The sequence below is a fragment of the Acartia tonsa genome, chromosome 8 (assembly GCF_053477335.1).
Source record: "Acartia tonsa isolate MP-2025a chromosome 8, ASM5347733v1, whole genome shotgun sequence".
Taxonomy (NCBI): domain Eukaryota; kingdom Metazoa; phylum Arthropoda; class Copepoda; order Calanoida; family Acartiidae; genus Acartia; species Acartia tonsa.
The window spans coordinates 37822029-37849142 of NC_137267.1; the positions used below are offsets into that span (position 1 = coordinate 37822029).

At 31.9% G+C, this 27114-nt stretch overlaps 1 protein-coding gene across 7 annotated transcripts in view; it reads left to right on the forward strand.

The window, feature by feature from the left end:
- The first annotated feature begins 9337 nt into the window (after positions 1–9337).
- Positions 9338–27114, forward strand: part of zip (myosin heavy chain 10) — a 206062-nt gene continuing 188285 nt past the window's right edge. For all 7 annotated transcript variants that reach the window (XM_080170331.1, XM_080170330.1, XM_080170327.1 and 4 more), the window contains exons 1-5: positions 9338–9556; positions 11001–11141; positions 15828–15953; positions 21830–21972; positions 22750–22763. In XM_080170331.1, the coding sequence (XP_080026457.1) occupies positions 9479–9556; positions 11001–11141; positions 15828–15953; positions 21830–21972; positions 22750–22763 (502 nt within the window). In that variant the 5' untranslated portion in view covers positions 9338–9478. The remainder of the gene's footprint in view (positions 9557–11000; positions 11142–15827; positions 15954–21829; positions 21973–22749; positions 22764–27114) is intronic.

Sequence of the window (27114 nt, forward strand, 5' to 3'; positions counted from 1 at the left end):
ACACCGGTGAATTGTGATTATTTTATCTGATATTTAGCAACTTAACTAAGTTATTTTTTTTACATTTTTATATAGGTTACGTAAAATGTAATTTTAGTCTTGTCGAATGAAAAAAAAATATACATATGTATTTTTATACTTTTATGATATTGTAAAAATATACCTAATCATCCTATTAGAAAACATTTTAAAGTTGTAAAAGGAATCTCAAAAATTTAATTTAATTTTTATAATGTTTCGTCATACTCAATACTCATATATTTTGTGAACAAGGATGACAATAATATTCAAAAAGTAGCAAAGCTTATGAAAGTAAGAAGGGTAATTTTTTATTTAGTTTTTACTAACGGAAATTCAATATCGAAACAATGCGTAACAGACCAGACGGATATAATAATTTACAGTGTAGATGCTCAGTTGTCACATAAATCTTTTTTTAAAAATCAACCTTCTATGTATACTAGCAGCCGAGAAAATTAATGTCGTAGCTTTACCGATGGACCAATTAAAAATAATACTGGATGCTCATTTATATAAATTTACGTTTCTCTTACCGTTGCTAACAGACAGACGGATATCTCGAATCATAGAGTAGCTTCGCTTGCTAAAAAATACATTTATTTGCATAGTTATTGTATTTTTGTTTTTAAAATATTGTTATCATATAATTACTAAGATATATAAGTTTTCCGGAATTTTAATGTTAGGGGGAGATTTGAAATCTGCATCAAAGGGGGGGGGCGAAAGTGACACTTTTTGAAACCAAAACTAAAAGTCAAAGGAACTCAACTAAAAAAAGAGATACAGGTCTGACATTTTGCATGGCAGTTGCTTTATAGGGGTACAATATGGAACTGTGAAGAAACGGCGGCGCAACCGCCGAAAACCGCCGAGAAAAGGCAAAAAAAAATTCGGCGGGAAACGGCGGTTTTCGGCGGTTGCGCCGCCGTTTCTTCACAGTTCCATATTGTACCCCTATAAAGCAACTGCTATGCAAAATCTCAGACCTGTAACTCTTTTTTTAGTTGAGTTCCTTTGTTGACTTTTAGTTTTGGTTTCAATAAGTGTCACTTTCGCCCCCCCCCCCTTTTAAGGATTTTTTTATAGAATTCGTTTTTTGTATAATTCTTTATCTAAAAGCGGAAATGCATTTTAAGTTAATTAATTTTGACCAATAGGATAGGTGGATTTTAAACTACCTGCGCTCTACTTGGTTGAATGATGTACGCCATCCAATCAGAGCGCAGATTTTTTAAATCCACCAATCACAGATGCCAAAATTAATTAACTTAAATTGCATTTCCGCTTTTAGATAAAGAATTATAGAAAAAACGAATTTTATAAAAAATCCTCAAAATTTGATGCAGATTTCAAATCTTCCCTAACTTTAAAATTCCGGAAAACTTATATATCTTAATAAATACCTATAGTTTTATACATAAAGTTTGTTAGTTTAGAGAAATTATTTTTTTTATGATTTAGTAAATTAGTAGTAACTTATAATATATAATGTTCTTATCTTAGTATTAATTTTTTTAAAATCTCAAAAATATATTTTTACAATTTTTAATGCTCTTGCTCATGTTAATATATACGTGTTTCGAAAACTTTATATAAAAGTGCAGATACTTTATAAATTAAGAATTTTCACGTGAATGTCAGTCTGTCTTAAAGCTGCAAAAAATAGTCTTGAATGTCTTCATGATGTACTTTTTTTTACGACTATTGGATTCTTCCCCGTCGGAAAAGCAGTTGCAGATATCTTAATCTTCAGACGGACAGCCTACTGCTTTGAATTAGAGCAGATAATGTTAGTTAATTGTTAATTGCTGTGCTACATATGGAAACAATTGTCCGCGTTTCACCAATTGTACTTTAATATTGTGATAAAATTTCTATTTGGTTTACACTTTACTGTAATTGTAATTTTCTACACCGCTTCTTACTAGTTTATAGTTACAAAATACATTACATTGCGGTTTAAATTGTGATTTATCATTTCATTTTTTTTTGAATAAGAAAAAATGTTGTTCTTTTCAGATTTTGGTTAAAATGTTGTTTAGTAATTTTAATATATTAATTTTCTGAAGTTCATTGATATGAACTATACATTTGAATGAAATATAAATGTTTTAAAATCATCTCAATTTTAAAGATGAAATAGCCTAGAACCGTACCGAGATCTTTGAGAATCTTCCCCAAAAAGGAAAACACAACCATTTCATTAGTCCCTGAAATCTTAAGCTTAAAAATAACAAAAACTTACTACCTACTTTGTATAAGGTTATACTTATATGCTAGAATTCTTTTATTGTCTTAATATTTCTTTTATTAATTCCAGGGATTTTCTAGATAACAGCTTCAACGGTTTTTTTGGTTTAACTTGTTGCCGTCCTATTTATGGAAACAATTGGCCTTGTTATTCATTCAATTCAATATTAGCATAATTCCCCCTTTCGAATTCCCGCCAAATTTCAGCGGAAATTATATAAAATAAATTCCCAAGCACATTTGAAATATTAGCAGCTGGTTCTAAAGGGATAAGACAATGACCGATGAATTCTATTCACATCCCCAATATTAGTACACAAAATTATCCCCTCTGTAGATTACAATTAAATTTTTGGTTGAAACGTTTGGACACTCCTTTTAATATAGCAACCAATCAAAATCCATAAAGTCCCCTAAGTTTTAAGCCAACGAATAAGAAAACTTATTATAAAACTTTGAAAACTAGTGAAATAAACAGCACATTTTCCCCTCTCTTTGAATATTAGGATTATATAATGGTCGTCGTTGCATTATTACCTCGCCTTATTTCTATATAGTGCGCAACAAGTGGTTTTTTGGGCTGAAAGACCATCGGTGCATATAGCTTCATAACCTACATTCTATTAACTATGTCCAATGTACTTTTTATAGTTAGTATTTGACTTGAAAAATTGGCGCCAAATTATTTTAAAAGCTGATTATTTAATGACTGATAAAGCTTTTAAAGAAATATCCTAATTATATTATGAATTCTTGAAATAATTTGCAAGTGAAGGGATATGATATGGGTTAACCAAAAAATAAATGAGGAGAGAGAGGGTGGGGCGTTGGGTTGATTTGAGATGGGGTGGGGGGTGCTCAGAAGTTGTAACCAGTCTTTTCATTTGGCGCGGGGTGAAAGTGGAATTGAGCACAAGATTGCAGGGACAGGGCTATGAATGAATAAATTATCTATACACTCAACCGTAGTTTGTCAAATTCTGCTTTGTTTGGTTGTAAATATTGGGTTAATAAAAATTAGAGATTAATTTTAATGCCATAGTACAGTCCCTCCCTGAATTGAGCGTGTGTATGTGAGTGTGTGTGAGTGAGTCACTTAGACTAACGAACCTCTCCCCTTTTTGTTTACATATTTTAAAACTACACCCTCCTAACCTTCCCCATTTTGAAATGTGCACAGGATATCCTTTCTCCCCGCCCACTTTTGCCCTTTCCCTTTCTACTACCACCACCTTCACATACCTCACCCCGTGTTGTGTTGCCAGAATGTGTTTAATTAAGTTAAATAAAAATTAGAAACATTAAGCTAGTTCAACTTTTTTTGGAAGATATCTTGAGTGTAAACCTTTTTGGGAACTTTCTAGTTGGGGAGTCAAGTTACCCTTCCCCCCTCTAGAAAATAAACCCCCAATTTTCAGATTTGAAGGTGTCTTTTTTTGAGCCTAGAAGAGACCAAATTTCAAGTAAAATATATCTTGCTCTTCATCCTGTAACAAAAATTTTGCTTTATTAATGAACATAGAAATAGTCTTTTTTTTAATAACAGGACATCTAGTGTCAAAATTGTGAACTATATACCAATTAGGGTCCCTTATGAAATCCAGGAGAGACTGATTTTAAATATGGGGATCCCTGTACTTGACAAGGGGAAATAATTTAAAGGGGGGGGGGGGGGGGGCGAAAGTGACACTTTTTGAAACCAAAACTAAAAGTCAACAAAGGAACTCAACTAAAAAAAGAGTTACAGGTCTGAGATTTTGCATGGCAGTTGCTTTATAGGGGTACAATATGGAACTGTGAAGAAACGGCGGCGCAACCGCCGAAAACCGCCGTTTCCCGCCGAATTTTTTTTTGCCTTTTCATGGCGGTTTTCGGCGGTTGCGACGCCGTTTCTTCACAGTTCCCCTATAAAGCAACTGCCATGCAAAATGTCAGACCTGTAACTCTTTTTTTCAGTTGAGTTCCTTTGACTTTTAGTTTTGGTTTCAAAAAGTGTCACTTTCGCCCCCCCCCCCCCCTTTCTACATATGCTTAATTTTATGACAATTTAGAAAACTAAATTATTAAAATTGAATGTTAAAGAATCTGTGATGACAAAAAGTTTCTTAGGCATTTTGTGCCATTAACTAACTTTAAAGCTTTAAAAAATAAAAGTTCTTAGAGTTTAAAATTAAACATGGAAAGGGGTAGTTGCACGAAATGCATTTGAACTTGAATTTAGTGAACCTCATATTGTTTCCTGTTTGGGGGGCGAAATCAGCCCCCCCCCCCTCTAGTTTTTTCATTCTCATTTTTTTAAGGTAAGATAGAAAGCTGTGACTTTTTAAGTTTTGTAATTATATGTCTGCAAGAGTTGATTTTATAAGGATATCTGGTCTGTGTCAGTCATAGTGTCTGGTCAAAGTCGGTTAGGTGGCATCAAAATTAGATAAAATTCTAAATAAATCTCAATTTCTACATTATGACTATTGTGTTTAAGGTAGAGACCTAACTTTTTTTTGGCGAATATTTAGATAACAATGAACATCTGAGAAAAGTGGTGTTATGACCATTTGACTATTTGACCGATTTTATGACTGATTTTTTGTCAAGATTTTACTATATCCATATATCATGAATATCATGGCTTCTATTACAGCTAGAGACCTAAACATTTTTGTGGTAAATCCTTGTGCAATCATAAACTTCCGTGAATATTAAGATTATGCTAACCAATGAACTAATATGATTCTCATTTTTTCTACTTTTTTTAAAAGGGTGGAGGTGGTTTTGACACTTTATAAAAGCAAAACTAAAAGTCAAAGGAACTCCACTAAAAAAAGAGTTACAGCACTGAAATCAGGGATGGCAGTTGCTTCAAAGAGGAACAAAGTGGAACTGTGAAGAAATGGTGACGGAACCGCCACTATCGCCAAATTGTTTTTGGCAGGCAACGGCAGTAGTGGATGTTTCACAATTTTTTCTTTCCAAATTGTACCTCTTTCAAGTGACTGTCATTCCAAATTTCAGTGCTGTAACAATTTTTTAAGTTGAGTTCCTGTAATTTTGGTTTCAAAAAGTGTCACAATCGCCCCTCCCTTTAAAATGGGCAGGGTGGTTCCCTCCCCCTGAAGTATTCTTAGGGGCCTATAAGGGTGTATTTGCTAATACCCAAGAAAGTACATAATTACCACCACAGTGCAAGTAAAGCACATGAGGTCAGACAGAAACACATAATTCTACTTTGTACTTGGATTTAGTTTGATGTTACACACACAAAAGTTTATTTGTTACCTATATAAAGTTGAACTCAAATGTTAATTGTACACACTTCATGTATTAATTCATTTAAAACAACTGTCTTTGTTTAAACATGTACTTTTAACTTTTTCATAAAATCATTATCATGAATTTGGCCAGAGCGCAACTCTAATTCCGGCAACACTATCAGCCAGGTACACTGACACACACACACACTCATACACACACTAGACAGACTTATCTCTCAGTCACATACTACTCTATAAACCCTCTGACTCAAGCCAAGGAAGAAAAAAGGCCTGAACATGCCCATTCAAGCACTCTTCTCTTCTTGGCACCACTGCCTGCCAGTTACATGAGAACTATCAGTACAATTATACCTTATAGTGATATGTTATTATTACTACAACATGGCATAGCCGGTGATTCTAAAGTAACCCATTTACATTACAATGTTTCTTTTAGCATCTTTATAAAAACATGTGAACATAGACACTAAAGTGTCTGTTTGTGTGTGTGTATAGATTGCGAGCTTTTTTTTGAATTGTCAAAATACCGGTAGTAACCGATAAACCTTTTATAACTTGTTGCATTTTTTTATGCTTAATAATAATATTTTGTGAAAACAAATTAAACTTCCCGGACTTGATACAGCTTTTATCAAAATTATTAACACAAAGCATTGAATTAAGTTCGATGAACTGCTGCTAAGTATTGAATATATTTTTTTGTGTTAAGTTATGTATCATTGAGTTTCCACCCATGCGCGCGCAGATTACAACTTTTTTTCATATTTATACCATTTTCTAATAAGTTTTAGTGTAATTTTAATAAAATCTATTATCTACAATGCTTAAAAGTTGTTTTATAAAAAAAAATATTAAGGCTCAAAAGCATTTATTGTCTTAAAATGTCTGTAAAGTCCTTTTTCTTTTAGACAAAACAGAAAGTGCACATTTGTATTAAGAACTGGTTCCATGCGGCTCATTGAAACGGTCTACAGAGCTTATTCAAATATTTATCTTTCTATTTTTAACTCTTTTCCACAATGAAAATGATATATAAATCTTTTCAAAACTGTTAAACTGTGTTTTGAACTTAATTTTTACCTTTTTTATTGGGGTCATTGGTTAAATCTTTTTACATTCTTTACCTTATGTAATTTTTCTTTTATGTGAGAACTAGATTTCAATTTTTCTAGCAATTATAATTGAAGCATTCAAGAATCTGTATTCGAAGTTATAGGATAATCCATAAAATAGTCCAAAACCATCCCAAGACTTAAATCCGAATATTGAATAGCCCAAATCCATCCCTGGACCTATGTAAAACTTGGAGAATTTTAGTAGTTATCGAAATCTTAAGCTACAGACAACAATTTCTTGCCACCTAATATAAAAGGATGGATTATATCCATATCTTTTTTCGCTAGGTATGCAACAAATAGGTATAACATGAACGTATTTTTAAAAGTTAGTTCATAATTTCAACCCATTTTAAGGTTATTGGTTAAAATTATTAAAAAAATATGTTCCTTTATTTAAACATTGTGTTCTTTTTCTATATCTATCTAACAATTTAAAAAAATAACAAAACAACAAGAGATTAATTTTTAATATGATTAAATTAATAAGAAACTTTTACTTATATTTAATGCCAAAAAAAGTTTTATTCCAATAAAACTTTAGCCAATCTACATTTTTGTTTTAAATTTAAATTTATACTTTATAAAAATAAGTTGAAAAAAAGTGTAAGAAATAATAATCTAATAAGAATTTAACATTTTAAGATATAATAGCGAAAGCGTTCATTGCTCTGTATTTAATGAATTAGGAAGGCGGTATAAAAATATCGTCAAAACATCCTCAATGCTTAAATCTAAAAATGAAATGGCTTAAATCCAGCTTGGATACTGTAAGAAGTTTAAGAAGCTTCCATTAAAAGAGAACTACTTTATTAGTAATAACTGAAATATAGCTTTAACCTACATTTTATAAAATTGATAAGTTACATCTAACTATAAATGTACAGGTGTTATAAAGTAATAAAAACACACAAAACTTTTATAATTACTCTAGTGTAATAGGGCTAATTGTTATTCTACATATCTTACATCATATTGCACCTTTATTGATTATTTCAACTGGCTAGGTTACAATAACTTTGTTATATGAGTCATCTAGGTAGTTTTAATATTTATTTTAGATATTACAAATTTTTTAAAAGCATTTTACTGTATATCTTAAAATTGTTTTTAAAGACAATTTTCATAATAATATTTTTACAATCAGCTACCTAATAGGAAATGATTTGATCTTTCAAGTTCTATAAAGTATTATTTTTCTTATTATAGCAGTTCTATCTTAAACAATAAGGGGACTTCCACAAATGGGTTTTCGGGTAATCATTAATAAAACTATTCTTATTTTTTGTTTGTTCAGATCTAGCTAACTAGTGAACCGATTGAGTTCTCCTAATCAGGGAAGTTTCACTTAGTTCTCTGGATGGGTTTTTGCTGTAATATTTTATGATTTAAGTCATATTGGATTGTTCTAAGCTATATTTCTTTTCCCTCCATCCCTTTTCAAATACAGAGCATCTATATGCTAGATACGCAGCCACTTGTTATTAATTTAAGAGCATATTTTCTAATTTTAAAACTATATTTTTAGTGTTTACGTTAAAATAAGGCATTTTCCTAATTAACTGCTAAAATAATTTTGTTTAAAAATGGGTCAATTTATTTGTTAACAAATGAACAACTTTGAATAATATTTAATTGAATTAATTTAGGAAGTATTTAAAACTTTGATAAGATTTCCAAACAAAGCAAGGATGTAAAAATAGTTTGATATTATACGCTGTTCCACATTCATTTCTTGACATTTAGAGGAATAGATTATACATATTTTTGTTTAGTTATGCACCAATATCATACATTTTGTATATTTTCATTTTTATCATTGATGGGATTGTGTTTTTAAAATAGGAAGGTAATGTTTTAGGCACTTGGTATTTTATATTTTTTTTCTAAATTCCTAAGCAAGTAAAATGTTTACAATTTTTAAATTCTTTTGAATTTCCATTTAAAAAGTATTAAAATAGCAAAGACAGAAACCAAACAGTTGACTGTTACAACTGATTTTTCTACATAACCTTCTGTTATGTTTAATTTCTATACATTTTCTAAATACCTAGGTAGGTACCTAGGCAAGTCTTTATAAGAAATATTTGATATCTTTTATTGCTGTAATAATGAATAATAGGAAAGATAAGAATATTTTTGTGGTTATTGTGATGTAAAGTTGCTATTATCAGTAAGTTTTATTCATATTTCTTAGAAATAAACTCTTTTTATCGTAAAACACATAACGTGAATTTATTATACTTTTCGAAGGGTACACTTCAACATTTATTTGAAATTGACTAATCAACATGGTAATCTTCATTTAACTACTATTAATTAAATCTCAAATGTAGAAGTTAGAAGTTAGGTATCCCTTTATTACAAGCTCTGTAAATCTATTTAATACCTATAGGTAAGTGATATGAAAATCTTCTCACTATTTAAAGTTTTTTTTTGCTAATCCATTAATATCTCGCCAACCACACTTTATTATTTGAGTTCTTGATTTTAGGGAAACTTTATTTAAGTCCTAGGATGTTATAAACTACTTCATAATTAAAAAGGAAGTCTTGGGCGTTGTTTCATACCAGTTCGCATAAAAAGCCTCTAGATTATTCTGGGGGAGCTGACTCCAGTATTTATAAATCCCATTAAAATTAAAATCTTAATTTCAGATAGAAAACTTTACTTCCATTGTGGACGTGAACAAGTGATAACTAAACTCGCGTGTGCGTGTGTGAGTGATAACATCCCCCCCACCCCCTCACGCTCCCCCCCGTTTATCGGCGGAGTCGACCCATAAACCGGTCAAAATAGCAGCAGCAGCGAAGCACAGTAACCATGGTTGACGTGGACCGGTCCGATCCGGACCTTAAATTTCTTGTGGTTGACCGCAACGCGTTCAGTGATCCAGCCACACAGGAAAGTTTCAGATGTCAATTTTTTTGGTGAATATAAATGTAAAATTTCAATGACTATAAAGTTCTCGGATCATGGAAAGAAAACAAAGTAGAGGGTTTGAGCCCCCCACAGGAGCTAGAAATAGGAGAAGGCTACTGTGAAAATAGGCCGAAATCTGATACTTTTTCTTTCCATATCCATGTATAGAGATAAGATACATCTATTGAATTGCAATTAATGCAGGAATCCTTTAGACAAAGGACGATTTTATGTACATACAATATTCCCTGCCTAATGCTAATAATCATAATTAAATTACCCTAGATTTATGTTATTTTTGAAAAGTTAGGACATTAAACCAACCAATCAAGATTAGTTAAAAGTACCCAAGTTTTCAAACCTTTGAAGTTACCTTAATATTTAAATGTCTCATTATTAAATCGCTTTTTTAAATGGGGCTACACTGTAACACCTAACCTAGGCCATTTTATGGCAGGTGTCCTGCCGTAACCTTTCCTATTGAATGTACATAGTAGGTAGTTTTGAATAGTGATATTGCACCATAAAAAAGTTTCCCGCATTTTTAAATGTTTCCTAATATAATAATACCTGTATCTTTATTTTAAATTTCGAATAATACTAAACCAGAAAGTTTTAACTATTTTATCCTGTTCTATGTGTTGAAGTTGGAAACTAATTGAAAACTTGTGAGATATCAATGAAACAGACTTACTTAGATCTGTCTCTCTTAATTTCAAAAGTTAGACTTTAATATTGTTTCTCGTCCAAGGGATCTAAAGGAACAAGACAACAAGATAACGCGGTTACAAAGCGTTGGGTACCAGAGCATTCTTTTTTGTCCAATGGCCCCTCCCTCCCTCCCCGCTGTTTCATATCCCTTTCCTGTCGGAATGTGTGAAATATTTAAAGAAATGTGGAATGTGAAATGACCCTTGATATCACATTATCACATACCTACCTATAACACTTATTTTGGGGGATTTTAATCACCTTGATTTTGATATTGTACGAAATGGGGGAATATTTGTATTTATTTGATACTTGAACATATTAAGATGTCTTAACTTGGCTAACCTTTTAAAACTTTTGTAGTTTTATATATTTGGATAATGTTCTGTGAATTACAATGAAGTTTTATAACCACATCATCTTATTCGTTGGCTCAAACACTTTGGTTTCTCTAATGAACTATGATTGGTTGGTTTCAAACTAGGAGTATCGAAAATTCCATATAAACGGTTTAATTCTTCAGAAAGGGTACTATTGTTTATCATTGTAGGGGATATCTAAATGAACTTCTCCTTCATTGTATTAACCCTTAAGATCCAATCAAATTAAAATTGTCGAGTCTAGACTTTATAGATAATGTGGAGCCAATTTTAGCGTTTTATTATCATCCTTTATTATATTGAAAAATATTGACATCTGAAAATCGCGTTTGCAGGCCGAATGGGCCAAGAAGAAGCTCGTATGGGTTCCCCACGAGTCCACTGGCTACGTAGCCGCCTCCATGAAGCGCCAGCAAGGCGAGGAGGTCGAGGTAGAGCTTGTCGAGACTGGCAAGAGGAAGATGGTCGCTAAGGCAGGATATTCGTCGTCAACTCTTATTGAGTTTAAAAACAGAAAATATTTTTTTCATATTTTGAGGAAAATAATACGTATTATTGGTAGGTAAAAAGTAATTAGCAGTGAAACATTCTTACATAAGACAAAAATCTCATTATATTAAAACTAGGTATTTAATTGTATAAATATGATTCTTTTTATACACTGTATAAAAGTTAAAGCATTCAATGTTAAGGTTAAAAAGAAGTCTTAAAGACAATATTTGATTTTACTCATTCCATCTATTTTTCATTGTCATTGAATTTTTAGGAGAAAACAGTAAAAAAGTTGACTGTTATCTCTAAAAACAAGCAAACATTATATGATACCTAGTAAATATGCTTTTTAAGGATACAGGGAGGACAATGCAAAATATTTCTTCCCCTACCTAATCTAATAGCTTATAATTATTAAGAGAAAGTTAGGGTAGACTAATTCAGCCTCCATTGCCTTATCCCTCCCTGGCTTAATGTGTACAAACAAATGAATGTTTTACCAACCCAAGTACAAATAATTCATTTCTAGCTGATGAATAGCTTCCTTACCTAACTTATTTTAATGTATTTTTATTTTAAGATAAACAATTCTTAGGTGCCTAGCAAGCAAGCAATGCAGAAATACCATGATTCATAATAAAAGATAAGGACTTGAACAAATAATATTAATTTAATCTGTTAAAATATTGGCATAACCACTAACCAGGGCTCGTCAGCCTCCAATTTATAGGGTGGGCCAGCTGCGGGTTATTGAAAATCTTGTTTAAAAAGGGGGATTTACTTGGCAGTATTTTTTAAGGGCAGTTGAAGCTTGGGGCAAATTGCCAAAATGTAAGTGAAACTTTGCTGCAGTAATTCACTTAAGGCAGCTTTGGATTTGTTTAAAGAACTGCAACTTAACGCGGCTGCAGATGCGGCTATTGGGCCTTGATTACCACGCATGATAATTTTGAATAAGGATTTAAAACTCAATTCATGTTGCACCCATTACCGGCACTCAATACCAAACAGGTGGTTCTTACCTTCAATTTTTATCAATAACACACTAGAGTTTTTGTCATTATTTTCCCTATTTAGTGCAGTTATAGTATTGTTATTATTTAACTAAAAAAAACACTAAACAACACAATGCGTTTCTTTTAACCAACTTAAAACATTTATTATTATAACTTAATCAAATTATAAAATTGTCTTAGACAGAATTTTATCGTAGATTTTTATTCAAAATGTCCAGTTTAACTTCTTACCTCAGCTCTTTAAGATTCATTAAGATAAGTTATTTGGAAATAACATAAAGTTAAAAGACAAAACATATATGTATTCAAAATCACAATACCACACACTCATACATACACACACACACTCACACATACAAACACACACAAACACACTTGCAATATGGATGTTAGGATATTGTAATGCCAAAATAATGTAATTTGCGTGCAATTTTGCATGTTCGTCAAGCTTTACTTTACCTACCTACCCTGGCCCAAGTTACAACAACGTACCCAAGCTAGCAAAGTTACAGCTACAAAGAAAGGGTGCTACAAATCTGTAAAAATAGTTCAATTTCGTATATTAATAAACACCATTAACTGTCTGGTTGACTCTTAATTCTCTCCTGCATAACAAAAACAATGAGATACAACTAATACCTACAAATATTTGTTTTCCATGGTGGATAATTTAACATTATGAGCTATCTGATGGATAATATAACATCAAATATAAGACCCACAATTTATTATTTCCTTTGCCCATTGGACCTCCAAAACTCTGGTCTCCAAAAACTTTTCTCTTGAGCATATACATAATATTTCAATATTGCAAAAAAATCGTCAAAAGGGGGGGGGCGAAAGTGACACTTTTTGAAACCAAAACTAAAAGTCAAAGGAACTCAACTAAAAAAAAGAGTTACAGGTCTGACATTTTGCATGGTAGTTGCTTTAAAGGGGTACAATATGGAACTGTGAAGAAACGGCGGCGCAACCGCCGAAAACCGCCAAGAAAAGGCAAAAAAAATTTCGGCGGGAAACGGCGGTTTTCGGCGGTTGCGCCGCCGTTTCTTCACAGTTCCATATTGTACCCCTATAAAGCAACTGCCATGCAAAATCTCAGACCTGTAACTCTTTTTTTAGTTGAGTTCCTTTGTTGACTTTTAGTTTTGGTTTCAAAAAGTGTCACTTTCGCCCCCCCCCCTTTGTAGGACCTTTTATGAAAAGTGCAAGAGTTAATTACATAATACACGATATTCTTTCGCAGCTGCTACGAGCGAATATTATGGGTTACCTTATTTTTCATCAAAATAAGAATTAGATAGATAAAACAAAACTGTTTTATACTTAGGTATAAACCTTTTCGGTCAGTCAAAAATAGCAATTTTTTGAAGGCTTTTAGATTATTATCTTGTTGGACATTTTTACTTGGGATAGAATTAGTCATTAGTATTATTTTTTTTTTGAGGTACTAAATCATTTCTTACCTAATATATATTATAAAATTAAAATCTAAAACTAGGTAGCTAATAGGGGCGTGGGTATGGAAAGGGTTGTTATCTACCCCTTAGGAAGTGTAGTATTTATTTTAGTTTGGTGCAATCCCTCAAAGTGCCTATCGAGTCCTTACCCCCCCCCCCTTTTTTTTTAAAGTTAATTGAATTCAAAGGGGGTGGGGGGTTAGTTTTTTCCTCTATGTACAACCCCTTGCGGGGCATATATTTGTGGTGCCAATATAACAACATAACCTTTCATAACAAACAAACCACCAACCTCTTCATGGAAGGGGGGGGGGGGTGTCGTTTTTCTGTTAGAATAGGCAATTTGAGGGAAACTGCGTTCGGTTTTCATGTTACTTATCTCAGTTGCAAGTGTTACCCAACGTATTTGCTTCACTTAAATACATTAAAAAGTCGCACAAAAACAAACGTCACCAAATCGGAACTTTTCAGTAATATAAGGATGATAACTAGGGCTAAAAGATTTTAAGCAAAATCAAGTGAACAAAAAAATTGAAAATTAATCCTATTCTCCTATTGTTTGGCATGTATTATTTATAAATCACTACCAATATGAAAATATCCAAGTCTATAGATAAATGTAAAAGGTAGAGAAATTAGTTTAATGGAGGGACGTATGGACATGACCTAGTTTTAGTTATATTCTATAAACTTGTATATTTACCTATTTACCGTTCCTTGTATCTTAAAATATCCTGCACGTTAATTTATTCTACTATTTACTTATCCCTGCATTATTAAGAACTACTTTCCTTCCCGACAAACTTTCAAACAATCATTCTATCTAAACAACACAAAGTTAAACTTTTTTTTTGCAAGTTTTTGCGCGTTTATTTTTGCCAGGTCAGGCCCTGTCTATACACGATCTAGGATTTAAATGAGTTAGGATAAAAGGATAAAAATAGGATTTTTTACATTTTTGGCCAACGTGTTCTATGCCTTCAAATCATTTCTATTTTAAGTTTGACTTTATACCTAAATAAGAAGCAATTAATGTCATAAACATCAATTAATAAACAAAGAAAACAAAGTACCTAACTATTGTAGTTTATGCATATGAACGCATTAACTACTAGGGTTTAGCATAGAGTAGCTGCGCAATGTTACATGAGCTTTCAATCACTCTAATTAATTCTGTTATATTTCAATAGTACTTTTTTAGATACTCTTATGTAATTAAAATTTTTAAAACATTAAAATTTTTCCTAAACATTACTTTAAAATGCATTTAGTTTCACAAAATGCCTCAAAAATTTTATTTCATTTGACACTTTACTTCTAGATATGTATAAATAATATCATCGCAATAAATATAAAAGGGTTAGGTTTAAAATTTCAAAGAAAATTTTTGGATTAAGTTAAAGCATTGCCTTTTATGTCTGACCTATTTTTAGTAGCGAAGCTACTCTGTAACTTAGTTTTGCCTGTATAAGTCTATTTTATATAGGTATTATTGTTTATGTATTCCATATATATTGACGGGTTTAAGATACTTAAATACATAAATTGTTAGGTTACTATTTATAGAATTTTATATTTATAAAATAATAAAAAATTCAAATTTATGTACTTATCTATTGAATTAATATTCTTTTCACCCGAACTATTGTTTGCTTGTTTTTGCTTCGCTACTAGAGATCATATTTATCCTTGTTGTAACAAAGTTGGAACGTGTCATAAAGTAGCTAGAAATTTTATTTTCCACATTGTTTTCTCTAGAAATTATTCAAAATCATAACTATGCTGCATAAAGTCTGCTATGTTATTAGTTCTGTGATCTAAAGGATAAGACAATGGATGATAAATAAGTATAAATCCCCAAGGATGATAAACAAAATTACACCTTTTTGTGGATTAAAATTATTTGTTGAAAAAAAGAAAGGAGGTACCCTTCCTAAAAATAGGTATAATCCTTGCCAGGACATATGATATGAGAAGCTACACTGTAAAGGAGAAACATATCGGTTCAGCAGTTAGCGAGATCCTTCGGTACAGACATACATACAAACATCCTGTTACTTTATGATAAGGATTTACTTTGAGGTGAATTTTGCTCACGAATGTTGCGCTACTTAGGGTAATGTTAACTTAGTTATTAACTTACTTACACTTAACCAAATTTGCTTGATGACGAATATACCCTGGCGTGTAGGACGACATGCAAAAGATGAACCCGCCCAAGTTCGACAAGGTTGAGGATATGGCCAACCTGACCTGCCTCAACGAGGCCTCCGTCCTCTACAACATCAAGGACAGATACTACTCTGGTCTTATTTATGTAAGTCATTTTTTTTAGTAGCATCGAAGCTACTCTATAATTATAAAAGTTAGTTTGTCAGATTATTTATCCCAAAAGTTTTGTTGTGTTGTTAAAGTTACTTTGAATTATATACATTGTTAATAACCATTACATCAAGTATAGAAATTAAAATTATAAATTATGATTTGACTATTGTAATAACTGCGAAACTACTCTATAATTACAAAGTCTCGAAATCAGTGGAGAGTTTAAATATGACCGTCGCTCGTTTAAATGGCTATCATTTGTCATGAGCTAAAAATCAAATTGGCTACTTAAAATATTAATATCCAACAAATAGAATGTTTAATTTTTTTTATAAATTGGGGAAAAGATGAATGCATCATATATTTGTTCAGTTTTCTTATCCCTATCGTTTTTTAAAAAAAAACCTTTCTATCCATATAAAGATTTAGTTATGATGAATGAAATGATTATAAAACAATTTTGTATGTATCAATCATTTGTAGTTATTAAGTACGTAGGGATAAAGGTTATGCGGGTAAGTAGATTATAAATACTTGCGCTTCTTTTTTTGTTAAAAACTTAGCATTGCAAGAAAAAATATTTTTGCTATTAACACTGTCTCAACTTTTTAAGTTAAACTTTTTATCACATCGTATTAAAGGCAGCTTTCCGGGTATATCAAAACGAGAAATTACAGGATTAATTCCTTCGGCCCCTAGGGGCCAACAAAACCTTATTATTTTTCCCATTTGTAGAAAATTGTTTTTAATACGATACGATACATGATTTTTCAGTATGGACGAGAACCGGTTCTAATCCAGAGGATATTAATCGGTTTCGAAGCCATACTGGAATAAATCTTATTCAAATGATACTTGGGTCATATAGTTTATAGAATTCAAAATTGTTTTTATTTGTCCACCCTATAAGTAACTTTGACCGTATTAAGACGTCAATTTTATGGAGATCCTGTGTACTTGATTTGAATCATTTGTAAAATAAATTTTCATTCATGCCTCAATTCACTTCTCCCTCTCCCCCTCAGGGAAAGGGATCTTGATTCAGACAAAATTATGCTGACAGCACATAAGTTGAATATTAGATTTACTAAGCTATGTAAGATAAGTGTCTGATTTTTTTGTGTGAAGATTCCAATAGTTATAAGGCATATTTAAGCTAAAAATGATATGGACATTCCTATGTACAGTATCGCCCCTATTAAAAGATTGGCGGCGGTTCACCTCAAAGTGCCTAGTCGAGCAAATACCCTCCTTTATTTGGAGATAAATAGTTCTTTTTTATTTCTTTGTATTAGACATAGAGGAAAAAACTAACCCTCCCCCCTCTCCTTTTTATTTCCAATTAATTTTGAATTTAAATGGGGGGGGGGGAGGGTGAGGGGTCATTGCTCAATAAGCACTTTCAGGGAAAACACATAAGGATCTGTTAAATCATTCCTGCGATTTTAACTCCCTTTCATTGCTACCTCCCTCCCACCATATTCTAAAGATTGTGTCTTTGTACTTAATAAAACGGCCCCTCCCATCAAATTTACCCCTTTACCATATTTGAATATATCCTAATATACAAAGTAGAACGATGTCAGTCTGTCCGTCTGTCTGTCCCTTAAGATCTCGGTAACCACTGAACCGATCGGATTCTACTCTTCAGGGAATATACCTACTGGTCCTGTGGTGGTTTTAGGCTATTTTCTTGGGGGGTGGAACACCCCTAACCCCCCAAAAATAAAAAATCCCCACCCCCCAATTTTTTTCTTTATTTTTTTTTTCTTGCGTTGGTACCTATTTTTTCACAATTTTTTTTTCTTATGGGGAAGTTAGTTCACATAAAACTACTAAATTTCCTCTTGGGGCAAAGCCCCTAGAGGCTAGGGGCGAAGCCGCTACTATCCTAATATAATAGGAAGTTATTCTTGAATAGGACGTTTTATCAAATTATATAAATTCGAGGGAGTGAGGGAGGGGACACTGTATCCCTCATTGATTAGTATAGAAACTTTGGTACTTTTGGTAAATCTTGATGGGTAGGTATTAAAGTGTCCAAATCAATAATTTAAAAGTACAGATGGGGTAGTTATTCTTTTTATAGTTTAGCGCCCATTGTCTTATCCCCTTAGATCCCAGGGTTTTGTTATCCTTATGAATAAACCTAAAGCAGTAGCGCTTCCCCCCCCCCCCCCCCCTCAACAGAATGCCAATTTTGATTTTCCCCGGTCAAATTTAATCGGGAGCCAAGTTTTTGATCGATTCCATTTCATTTTAATCAACTATTGTGCGGTTCTTGTAATATCTACCAAGAAAAATAATGCATACCAACCAACCCAGGGATCTGCAGGGATAAGACAATGGACGATAAAATATACATCTCAAATAATTCTGTAGATTAAAACTATTGGTTAAAAGGTTTGGACTATTTTGAATCAAAATTCGATGAAAGTATCCAAAGTTTTTGAGCCAACGAATAAGACTTTGGGTACCACTGTGATTAAAAGTCAAGTGTTCTCTCAATCCATGATACCAACCATGCCATTATTGTGTGTTGGAAATTTGTGTGCGTGTATGTGTGTGTTTGTCCCGTAGCAGGGATAAAGGCATATTTTGATGAATCTTATGGTATACGACATTATACGATATACCGATAAGCACCTTCAAAATAGCTTCATTCTGTGTATTAAAATCAATGGTTGAAAAGTTTGGATATTACTAATTTGGTAACACCAATCAAAGACCAGTAACAGTTCCCAAAGTTTTTGACCCAACGAATTAGATTTGGTGGTTATAAAACTTTGGGTACCTGAGTAATTTTCAGTCCAATGTCCCCTCCTTCCCCGAGACTTCCTTTATAACAAAATTTTTTAAAAACAAGAAAGTATCTGTCCATAGTCATAGCCCTTTATCCCTGAAGCTTCGTAATCAGCGCGGCATGTTGACCTTAATTTTGAATTTTAGGCTACTCTAATTCCCTCTTGTAGTCCCCTTTTTTCAAGGCATCCCCCCCCACCCCCTGGTTCCGCTATTGGACCAAAAATATTTTGCATATTTTGGACCAGATAATCTTAAATTTGGGAAGCCAGATGGAAACACACGAACAATTGCATTGCATTTGGATGGCAAACTGTACATTTTAATTTTATTCAAATTAATTGTCATATTTCCTTCATTCCACATAGTAGTAGTACATAGTACACCACAAGACCAACATTTATTTCCTTATCAGGACAACCTTGTTGGTCCAGTGGTTAACAAGAGATCCTATACTTCATACAGACATATAAAGGGGTGGGGGGGATAAGAGTAGTATATAGGCAATTCAAGTAGTTCTACCTAAAATGATTTGGACAAACACTTAATATTTTAATATGTTTGTTTTTCAATCTTTCATTCCCTATAATTGTCATATGTAAGAGATGGACAATGGACAATGAAAAGTAGAAGTACTGTAGATTAAATATATTAATTGAAAAGTTTCATCAAGATTTAGTACCCAAAGTTTAAAACCAAAGAATGATATACAGTCCAATGTCCCCTACCTTTCTGGTAATATCCTACCCTATTTAAAAACATCGCAATAGTGAAATGTAAATCAAACTAATACCTCATTTTTTTTATAACCACGTTAAATTATTCTTTGGCTAAGAAACTTTTGGGTTTTTTAGTTGAATTTTGAAGTTCTAAACTCTAGTATCTGATACTTTTAGTATCTACAGAAGGAGTAATTTTGTTTATCATCATTTGGGATGTTGATTGTCTATATTGTCTTATCCCTTAAGATCCCTGACTTGCAGAAAAATATATTGAATGAATACTTGTATGTATGTGAGTATGTATAGATAGATGTACATAGAGATTAATAGGTTTCAAATCATTTATTCCATGCGCTTAACTTTAACTTTACAAGAGATTTGGAGCCTAAACTTTTTCACAAATATTAATTCTAAGTTTATTTATAAACCCTTTTTGTCTAATTTTCTATCTTTCCCCTTTAATTAATATTTTATTTGTTTGTGTTATTATCAGTAAAGAAATATGCTTAAAAATACACTTTTTTGTCTTTTTTTGAAGCTTACAAAAAAAATATGCACGCTCTACACCTCTGCAAGTTTAAACAATACGTTGTGTCATTGCTAGAATAATAATACCCCCCTCCCCCACTTCAACATACTCTGCAGTTATCCTTTTAATAGATATAGTTTAAATTGGAACAATCTAGGATTTTGTAACTTACTACTTAACATTTCACATTTTTTGTCTATAATATGTTTATTATCTTCTGATTTTTTTTATTTATATAAAACTAAAAAGTTTCATATTAATCCATTTAAGACGGGGTAGTTTGGTTGTGTTCCCTTGTGTTTTATGCTTGATTTTAAAATAGTGTCTCATAAGCCTCACTTCTTTGATAGTAATGAAAAATCCACGAATCAAATTTTTTAAAAATGTTTGTAATTCTAAGTCTACTTGATGATTCTACTAAAGAATTAAAATATAATGAAAAATAGAAATAAATATATAGTAGATAGGGGTAAGGGACATTGGGCTGTTTATCTGTTTATTACACTAGTCCCCAAAGTTTTACAATAACATTATTTATTTGTTGGTTTAACAACTTTGGGGACTATTATTGAATTTTGATTGGTTGGTTCCTTTTAAGTTGATTTCCCAAACGATTCAACCACTTATTGCAATCTAAAGAAGGGATAATTTTGAGTTTATCATTAGGGATGAACATCAATTTTTCGACCATTGTCTTATCCCTTTAGATCCTTGATAAAGGGTAGGTTAAGAATATTTTTCCCTTACAAATAGAACAAAAAATAATAGGCATGAAATATTATGGAACAAAATTCCAATATATATATCCGTTTATTCTGACGATTCAAACAGTAATTGGCCCTAAATTATAGTTCCAAAATAATTTCATTTCAGCTGAAATCATTCAACATTTACAGTACAAAAAGGCCAATTTAGGTTTCAATTAAGGATCTTTGGTTAAAATTATCCTAAATACTAAAGAAGGTTCATGTGTTTGTCACGTAAGATCTCGCTAACCACTGAGCTGATAAGTTTTCAATATTAAAACATGGTTAAACAGGGTTTTATGAAGGCCAGGGAGGAAGGGTACATTGGGCTGTTTATTACACTAGTCCTCGAAGTTTTTATAGCTTTCACGTTTTTTATTCGTTTTGGGGACTTTGTTGAATTTGAATTTTAATGGTTGGTTTATTAAGTTGTTAGTCCAAATGTTTTAACCACAAATTATAATCTACTAATTATGTGTATCATTATTGGGGATTTACATCAATTTATCTGCCAATGTCTTATCCCATTAGATCCCTGCAGGGAAGCCCTTCCCCCCTCCCCGTTAGATGCCTAAATATAAGGTCGTAGCCGCTATTTAAAAAAAAACAATAATAATAAAAGAATCCCCGCCAATTTGTTTAATAAATCTACTAATGCATTTTATTACGTTTTTACATTAAATTGATTTATATTTGTTTATTTTCTGGTAAAACATATATTTTCTTATCTTAACACTAAATGACTCATTATCGAAAGATAAAAAAGAAACATTGAAATTAAACCCATTTTTATAAAAAAAAATTATTCTAGTCATTCCAGGGATTTTGATGGATAAGACAATGGACGAAAAAGTGATGTTCATTACAAATGATGATAAACAAAATTAAAATTATTGGTTGAAACGTTTTGACGTAGTTTGGAACCTACTAATTATAATTCAATGAAAGTACCCAAAGTTTTCGATTCAAAGAGTTATTTAAAAACTTTAGATACCAGTTTAATTATGATAAATGTATTTTCAAAAGTTTTTGAAACAGTTTCAGAGATCTTATACGTTATTTTGTTTAGACTTACTCTGGTCTGTTTTGCGTGGTTGTGAACCCGTACAAGCGCCTACCCATCTACACAGAGAAGATCATCGATATCTACAAGGGCAAGAAGAGACACGAGGTCCCTCCCCACGTATTCGCCATCACAGATATCGCCTACAGGTATTGTGCATAACGGTTGTTCTTGTTCTTAAAAGCGAAGCTGCTGTAAAACCAGCGAAAAGATGTATGTCCGTTAACTATTTATAAACATGCGCTCGGGGAGGGAGGAGTCATTGGACTGTAAATTATAATGGAATTCAAATCTTTTAAACCATTACATTTTTTCGATGGAAAAAAAAAACTTTTCCCCCTGGAGTCTCTTAACCCTGCGAGGGTTTATAAAAAAATAAACCCCCTACCCCCTTATTTTTAATCTATTTAAAGAATAATACTTCAAGGGAAAACGCCAAAAACATATTTGCTCTAAGTTATGCATTAGCCATCAAATTATGAAAAAAGATTTATGGTCCAATTTCTATTAAGATTCTAAACATAGATAAGAATAATTATGACATGAATAAAAGCAATTTCATAACACCCATAATTTAATTTTTATCCAACATAATTTAATTACTCTCGAAAAGCAGGAATAAGAATTCTGTAAAAAGAAATATAAAAAAATCAGCTAAAGTTATATGAAAAGATTTATTTAACTTTATTAGGAGCGCAGATACCCTATAACAAGTTGCTGTCAGTCTATAAATAGTCTATGCTTAAAAAAGTGAAATATTCGTTCAAATATTCGGTAGTAATTATTTAAGTAATTAATATTTAGGTAGTAAGCTAATTATTTCTGTTTACGTAAAGAAATTAGGTTTAGGATTATTTTTCCCTCTGTTATTTTAAAGAAAAATTATTTCTGTCCCTCTACCTCTATTAACAGCTAATTAATTTCAGGTCCATGTTGCAAGGTGAGGATACATTTACTCTCTAACCAGTGGTTCCTATAGTCCATCACAAACAAATGTGTCACGTCACAATATCAAGCTAACCAAGTCTGATATTCATATGTGATACTGCTGTTAGGAACGACTATACGAACCATTTGAAATCATATTTATCAAGTTCACTTATACAGATAAGTATATCATAAGTGCTAGATAGATAGTTTTTACAATGTTGCTAACCTTAAAATAAAATTACACTCTTTACAACTCACACTTTTTTAGAAACTATGGATTTCTTATTTTCGAATTTCCTCGATTTTTAATTACATATATTTTTTTGCTAGCAATATTGTAAAAACACTATTTGTTGACATAGTACCTTTTTTCGATTTTAATAAAGATGTGCATTACCGTAATATTAATCAATTTATGCAAAATTAGTGACAAAAGTAAATTTTGATTAAAAATCTTAATTTTCCCTGATCAACTAAAGTTCTCTTATATCAGAGGGAAAAATAGGACAATGGGCTGTTTATTACACCAGTCCCAAAGGTAACATAATAACGTTTTCTTAACAACTTTGGGGACTTTTACTGTATTTTGATTGTTTGGTTTATTAAGTTGAGGATTAAAACGTTTCAACCACTGATTTTGATATACATAAGGGGAATTTTGTGTGTCATCATTGGGGATGTCCATCAATTTATATTCCTGCTTTTATATAAATATTTTTTTCTTGATGGAATAGCGGGAGACTGATGTTTAAACAAAAAGTTCATAAATATGCAGTTGAGAGTGCATTACTATCCACTTTTTTCAGCACACGTTGATCTTGTTTATTTTTTTGCATATGTAAACTTTTTTTGCACTCAGCGAAGTGGCTATAAAGTTATCACCCGTAATCGCATAATGTTTTATCATCAAGATACTGCGAATAGTGTCACATCACTTCCGCTAAATGTATCACTTTATCAATTAGATCTACAATTTTTTGCCTAGCAATAAATTGGACAAAATTACCCCTGTAGAGATTAAAACTTGTACTACTTACTATATTTGAACCAGCCAATCAATATTTATTAAAAGTACCCAAAGTTTTTAAGCTAACTAATAAGATGATGTGTTTGTTTAATTTTGGGTACCCTTATAATTAATAGTCCAATTTTCCCTCCCGCTCGTGTGTTTTTATGCGAATGTAAATCACTTTGTTTGTTGAAGTTATTGCACACCGCTGCGAATATGTGTTTTTAGAAATGGATGTTAAAATTACGGATAGAATGTTTTAAAAATGACTACTCTATAATTACAAAAACATTTTGGATGGTAGAGTTCTGATATTTCATCACTCGTTTTCAATGTAAAATCAATATTATCGTATTTCATTAGATAAATGTTTTAATTTTTATTTGTTACTTAGCATTAAAATGGTAGTATCAAAAGTTATTGAAAATTACCTACTGTATTCATTTTATGAGCTTAATATTTATATAGAAGACTAGACATGTATATAAATTAGATGAGTGAATTTTAAAGACAATTGAATAGTAGTTTTACTGATAGTATTATACTTCAGTCTACTTCGAAAAAGCTGTGAAATCATCATGTGTGCTACTCTAACCGCTGCACACATTATTTGTGTCAACATTCTTTGTTATTTGTTTGATAACAAAATCTTCGTTGTTTTCCGATAGGTGCTGTGAAGATAATGTTGGTAATCGGACACAGACGATTTCTACCATCACTGGAGGAGAAGAATCAGTTTTCTGTCTGCCTACTTTTTTCCCGCTTCAAGTTTTTTTTGGTTATTATATATCCATTTTTTGTGCTGCAGATATTGTTTTGAAATCTGAAACCAAGCCGAGACGAGATGGCCGCTAGTAATCCCACCTTATCAACAACAGTTTCACCTACCTCCCTCCCATCCAACTCCTGTCATCACCCCTTCTGCTACACCTGTTCTACCTCTTTTTCCCGCGTGATGTCTGTGTTTTATTACTATTCTATTTATTGTGTGTGATAAGGGAAATACATTTCCCTTTTATTCTGGTGCATTCTCCCCCATATCATGGGGTTATTTTTACCTGCATATGTCAAGGGGCAGGTCACTTTTTGTGAATTTTAAGAAATCTTTGACAAGAACCTTTGCAGTCTTTATTATTATAGGACTGCCTTACGATTTTGACTTTTCATCAATTTTGTAAGACCCCAAAAGAGCCCAGTAAGCTGAAACTGGGACCCCCCAACTCCATAATCTACTCCTGCCCAAACTACTTGCTATCAATCAAACCAACCAACTCTAACAAACTGAAACTGAAACACCAAACCAATTTAAACATTATTAATTTAATTGTGTAGTTAGTCTTTATGTTAGTTATTAATATTTTATAAGTATAACAGCTAACCCTTAACCTACTAACACATATCTAATTTTTATTTCGTACTTTACTTATTTCATTATGTATGATTTTTTTATAAAAAATAAATCATTTTAACAACAGAACTAGAGAAATCTATGTTTGTGTGTGTGTGTAAATGTATGTGTGTGCACTGGTGTGTATGTGTGACCCATATGCACGCAGGCTACAACGCCATCTACCCGTTAATGTACAAGGTGTCCAAAAAATGTGCTCTTTTTCTCTGCATGAAAATGTTCATAAAAAAGAACAGCTAACTAAGATACTTTAGAACTGCCTGAAGACTTAAAAACTTTCGATTAAGTGACGTGACGAAAATACGAACCTAATCTTGTTATAGAGTAGATGAGCTTCTAATTATTTGCCAGTACTGCTTCAATTTACTATCGGTTACGCCCCTAGAGGCCTCTAGGCGCACATAAAATATTTTTTTTCCAATCTCTGTTAAGACTAGCTGTTTAGTGACGTTTAGTGGTACCCTCCCTCAAAATAGTTATAAACCTTCCCAGGACCTATGAGAACCTACACTGTAAAGGAGATCCATATCGGTTCAGTGGTTAGCAAGATCCTTTGGTATAGACAGACAGACAGAGATCATTTTATTTTATTATAAGAATTACTCTACTTTTTTGTTGTCCACCTTTTTTAATGTGTTGTGTTATGGGCGGGACAGGCATAGGTTAATGGCCAAAAATTGAAATGTCCTGAATATTGTCAGCCCTTTTTGCGAACTAAAGTTATCTTAATTTCTTCGCTTTATGTTGCTACCTTATGAAAAGCGCAGCTTCTTTCTAATTACGAAAACATAAAGAAAAATTCTTATTGTAGTATATTTAAAGCACTATACTTATTTATGTGTATAATCCTTTTTTATTATTATTTATGTTTTTTTGATATATCTACGCTCTTATAGACTTGGTTATAACCGTTATTTATATATGCAACATTAAAGTTTATGCTGTTCTGATAATGATTATAATCATGCTTGTTTGTTTTCTTTATACCTACTTTTTTTGTTGCTTATACTTTCTCTTACTTTTTATCTCTCCCAAGTTTTTGTGCTCTTTACTTAGGCCTAATTTTGATGCCCATGTGTCTTCCTATAAAAAGTTAAGTTTAGTATGAGCGACAGAGATAAAGATAATAGAAATAAAAGATGGAACAGTAAATAAAAGAAATTTTAAAAACGGTCAACGAAAAAAGGAGAACAGCAAGCAGGAATTTTAAGGGATAAGACAATGGGCGACAAATGATAAATTACAAAACTACCCTTTCTTAGGATTAAAGATACTGGTTGAAAAGTTTGGACATTATTAGTTTGAAACCAACCAATCAAAATTAAATAGAAATACTCAAAGTGGTAATAAACTTTCTATGAAACGAGTAAATAATTGAATGATTTATGTCTTAATTTATATTTATAAATCTTTCTCTCAGTTTGAGAGTATGTCTTGAGTTTTAATTGTTTATGTTTTACTTTCGATTTTTGACAGTTTTAGAAAAATTATCTTTACATTAGTTCTGGGTTTTTATAACATATCTAGATTAGCTCTGCATAGGATATTTGAGGATTAATGTTTTATTTTATTTGGACTGTTGGGCCATTTTTGGGTATAATTTATTTAAAATAGTTTTGACTTTATTGCTTTTTTGCACTGATTGATCTTATTTTTAAAAGTACCTACAGCATTTATGATTTCAAAAATTAGCAAAAAAGTCAAAATCAATTTTACAATAGGGTGTTAGCCAATTAGAAAAATTCGCAATGACAATATTAACAGGTGTTGTTCATTTGTACACACTTTTATACTATTACTTTACGAACAAACTAGCGGCTACGCCCCTGGAGGCCTCTGGGGGTATATAAAGGGTGGTACCCTCTCCCAAAATTTTTATTGAGCTTCCCAGGACCTATGAGAAGTTACCCTGTAAAGGAAAACCATATCGGTTCACTGGTTAGC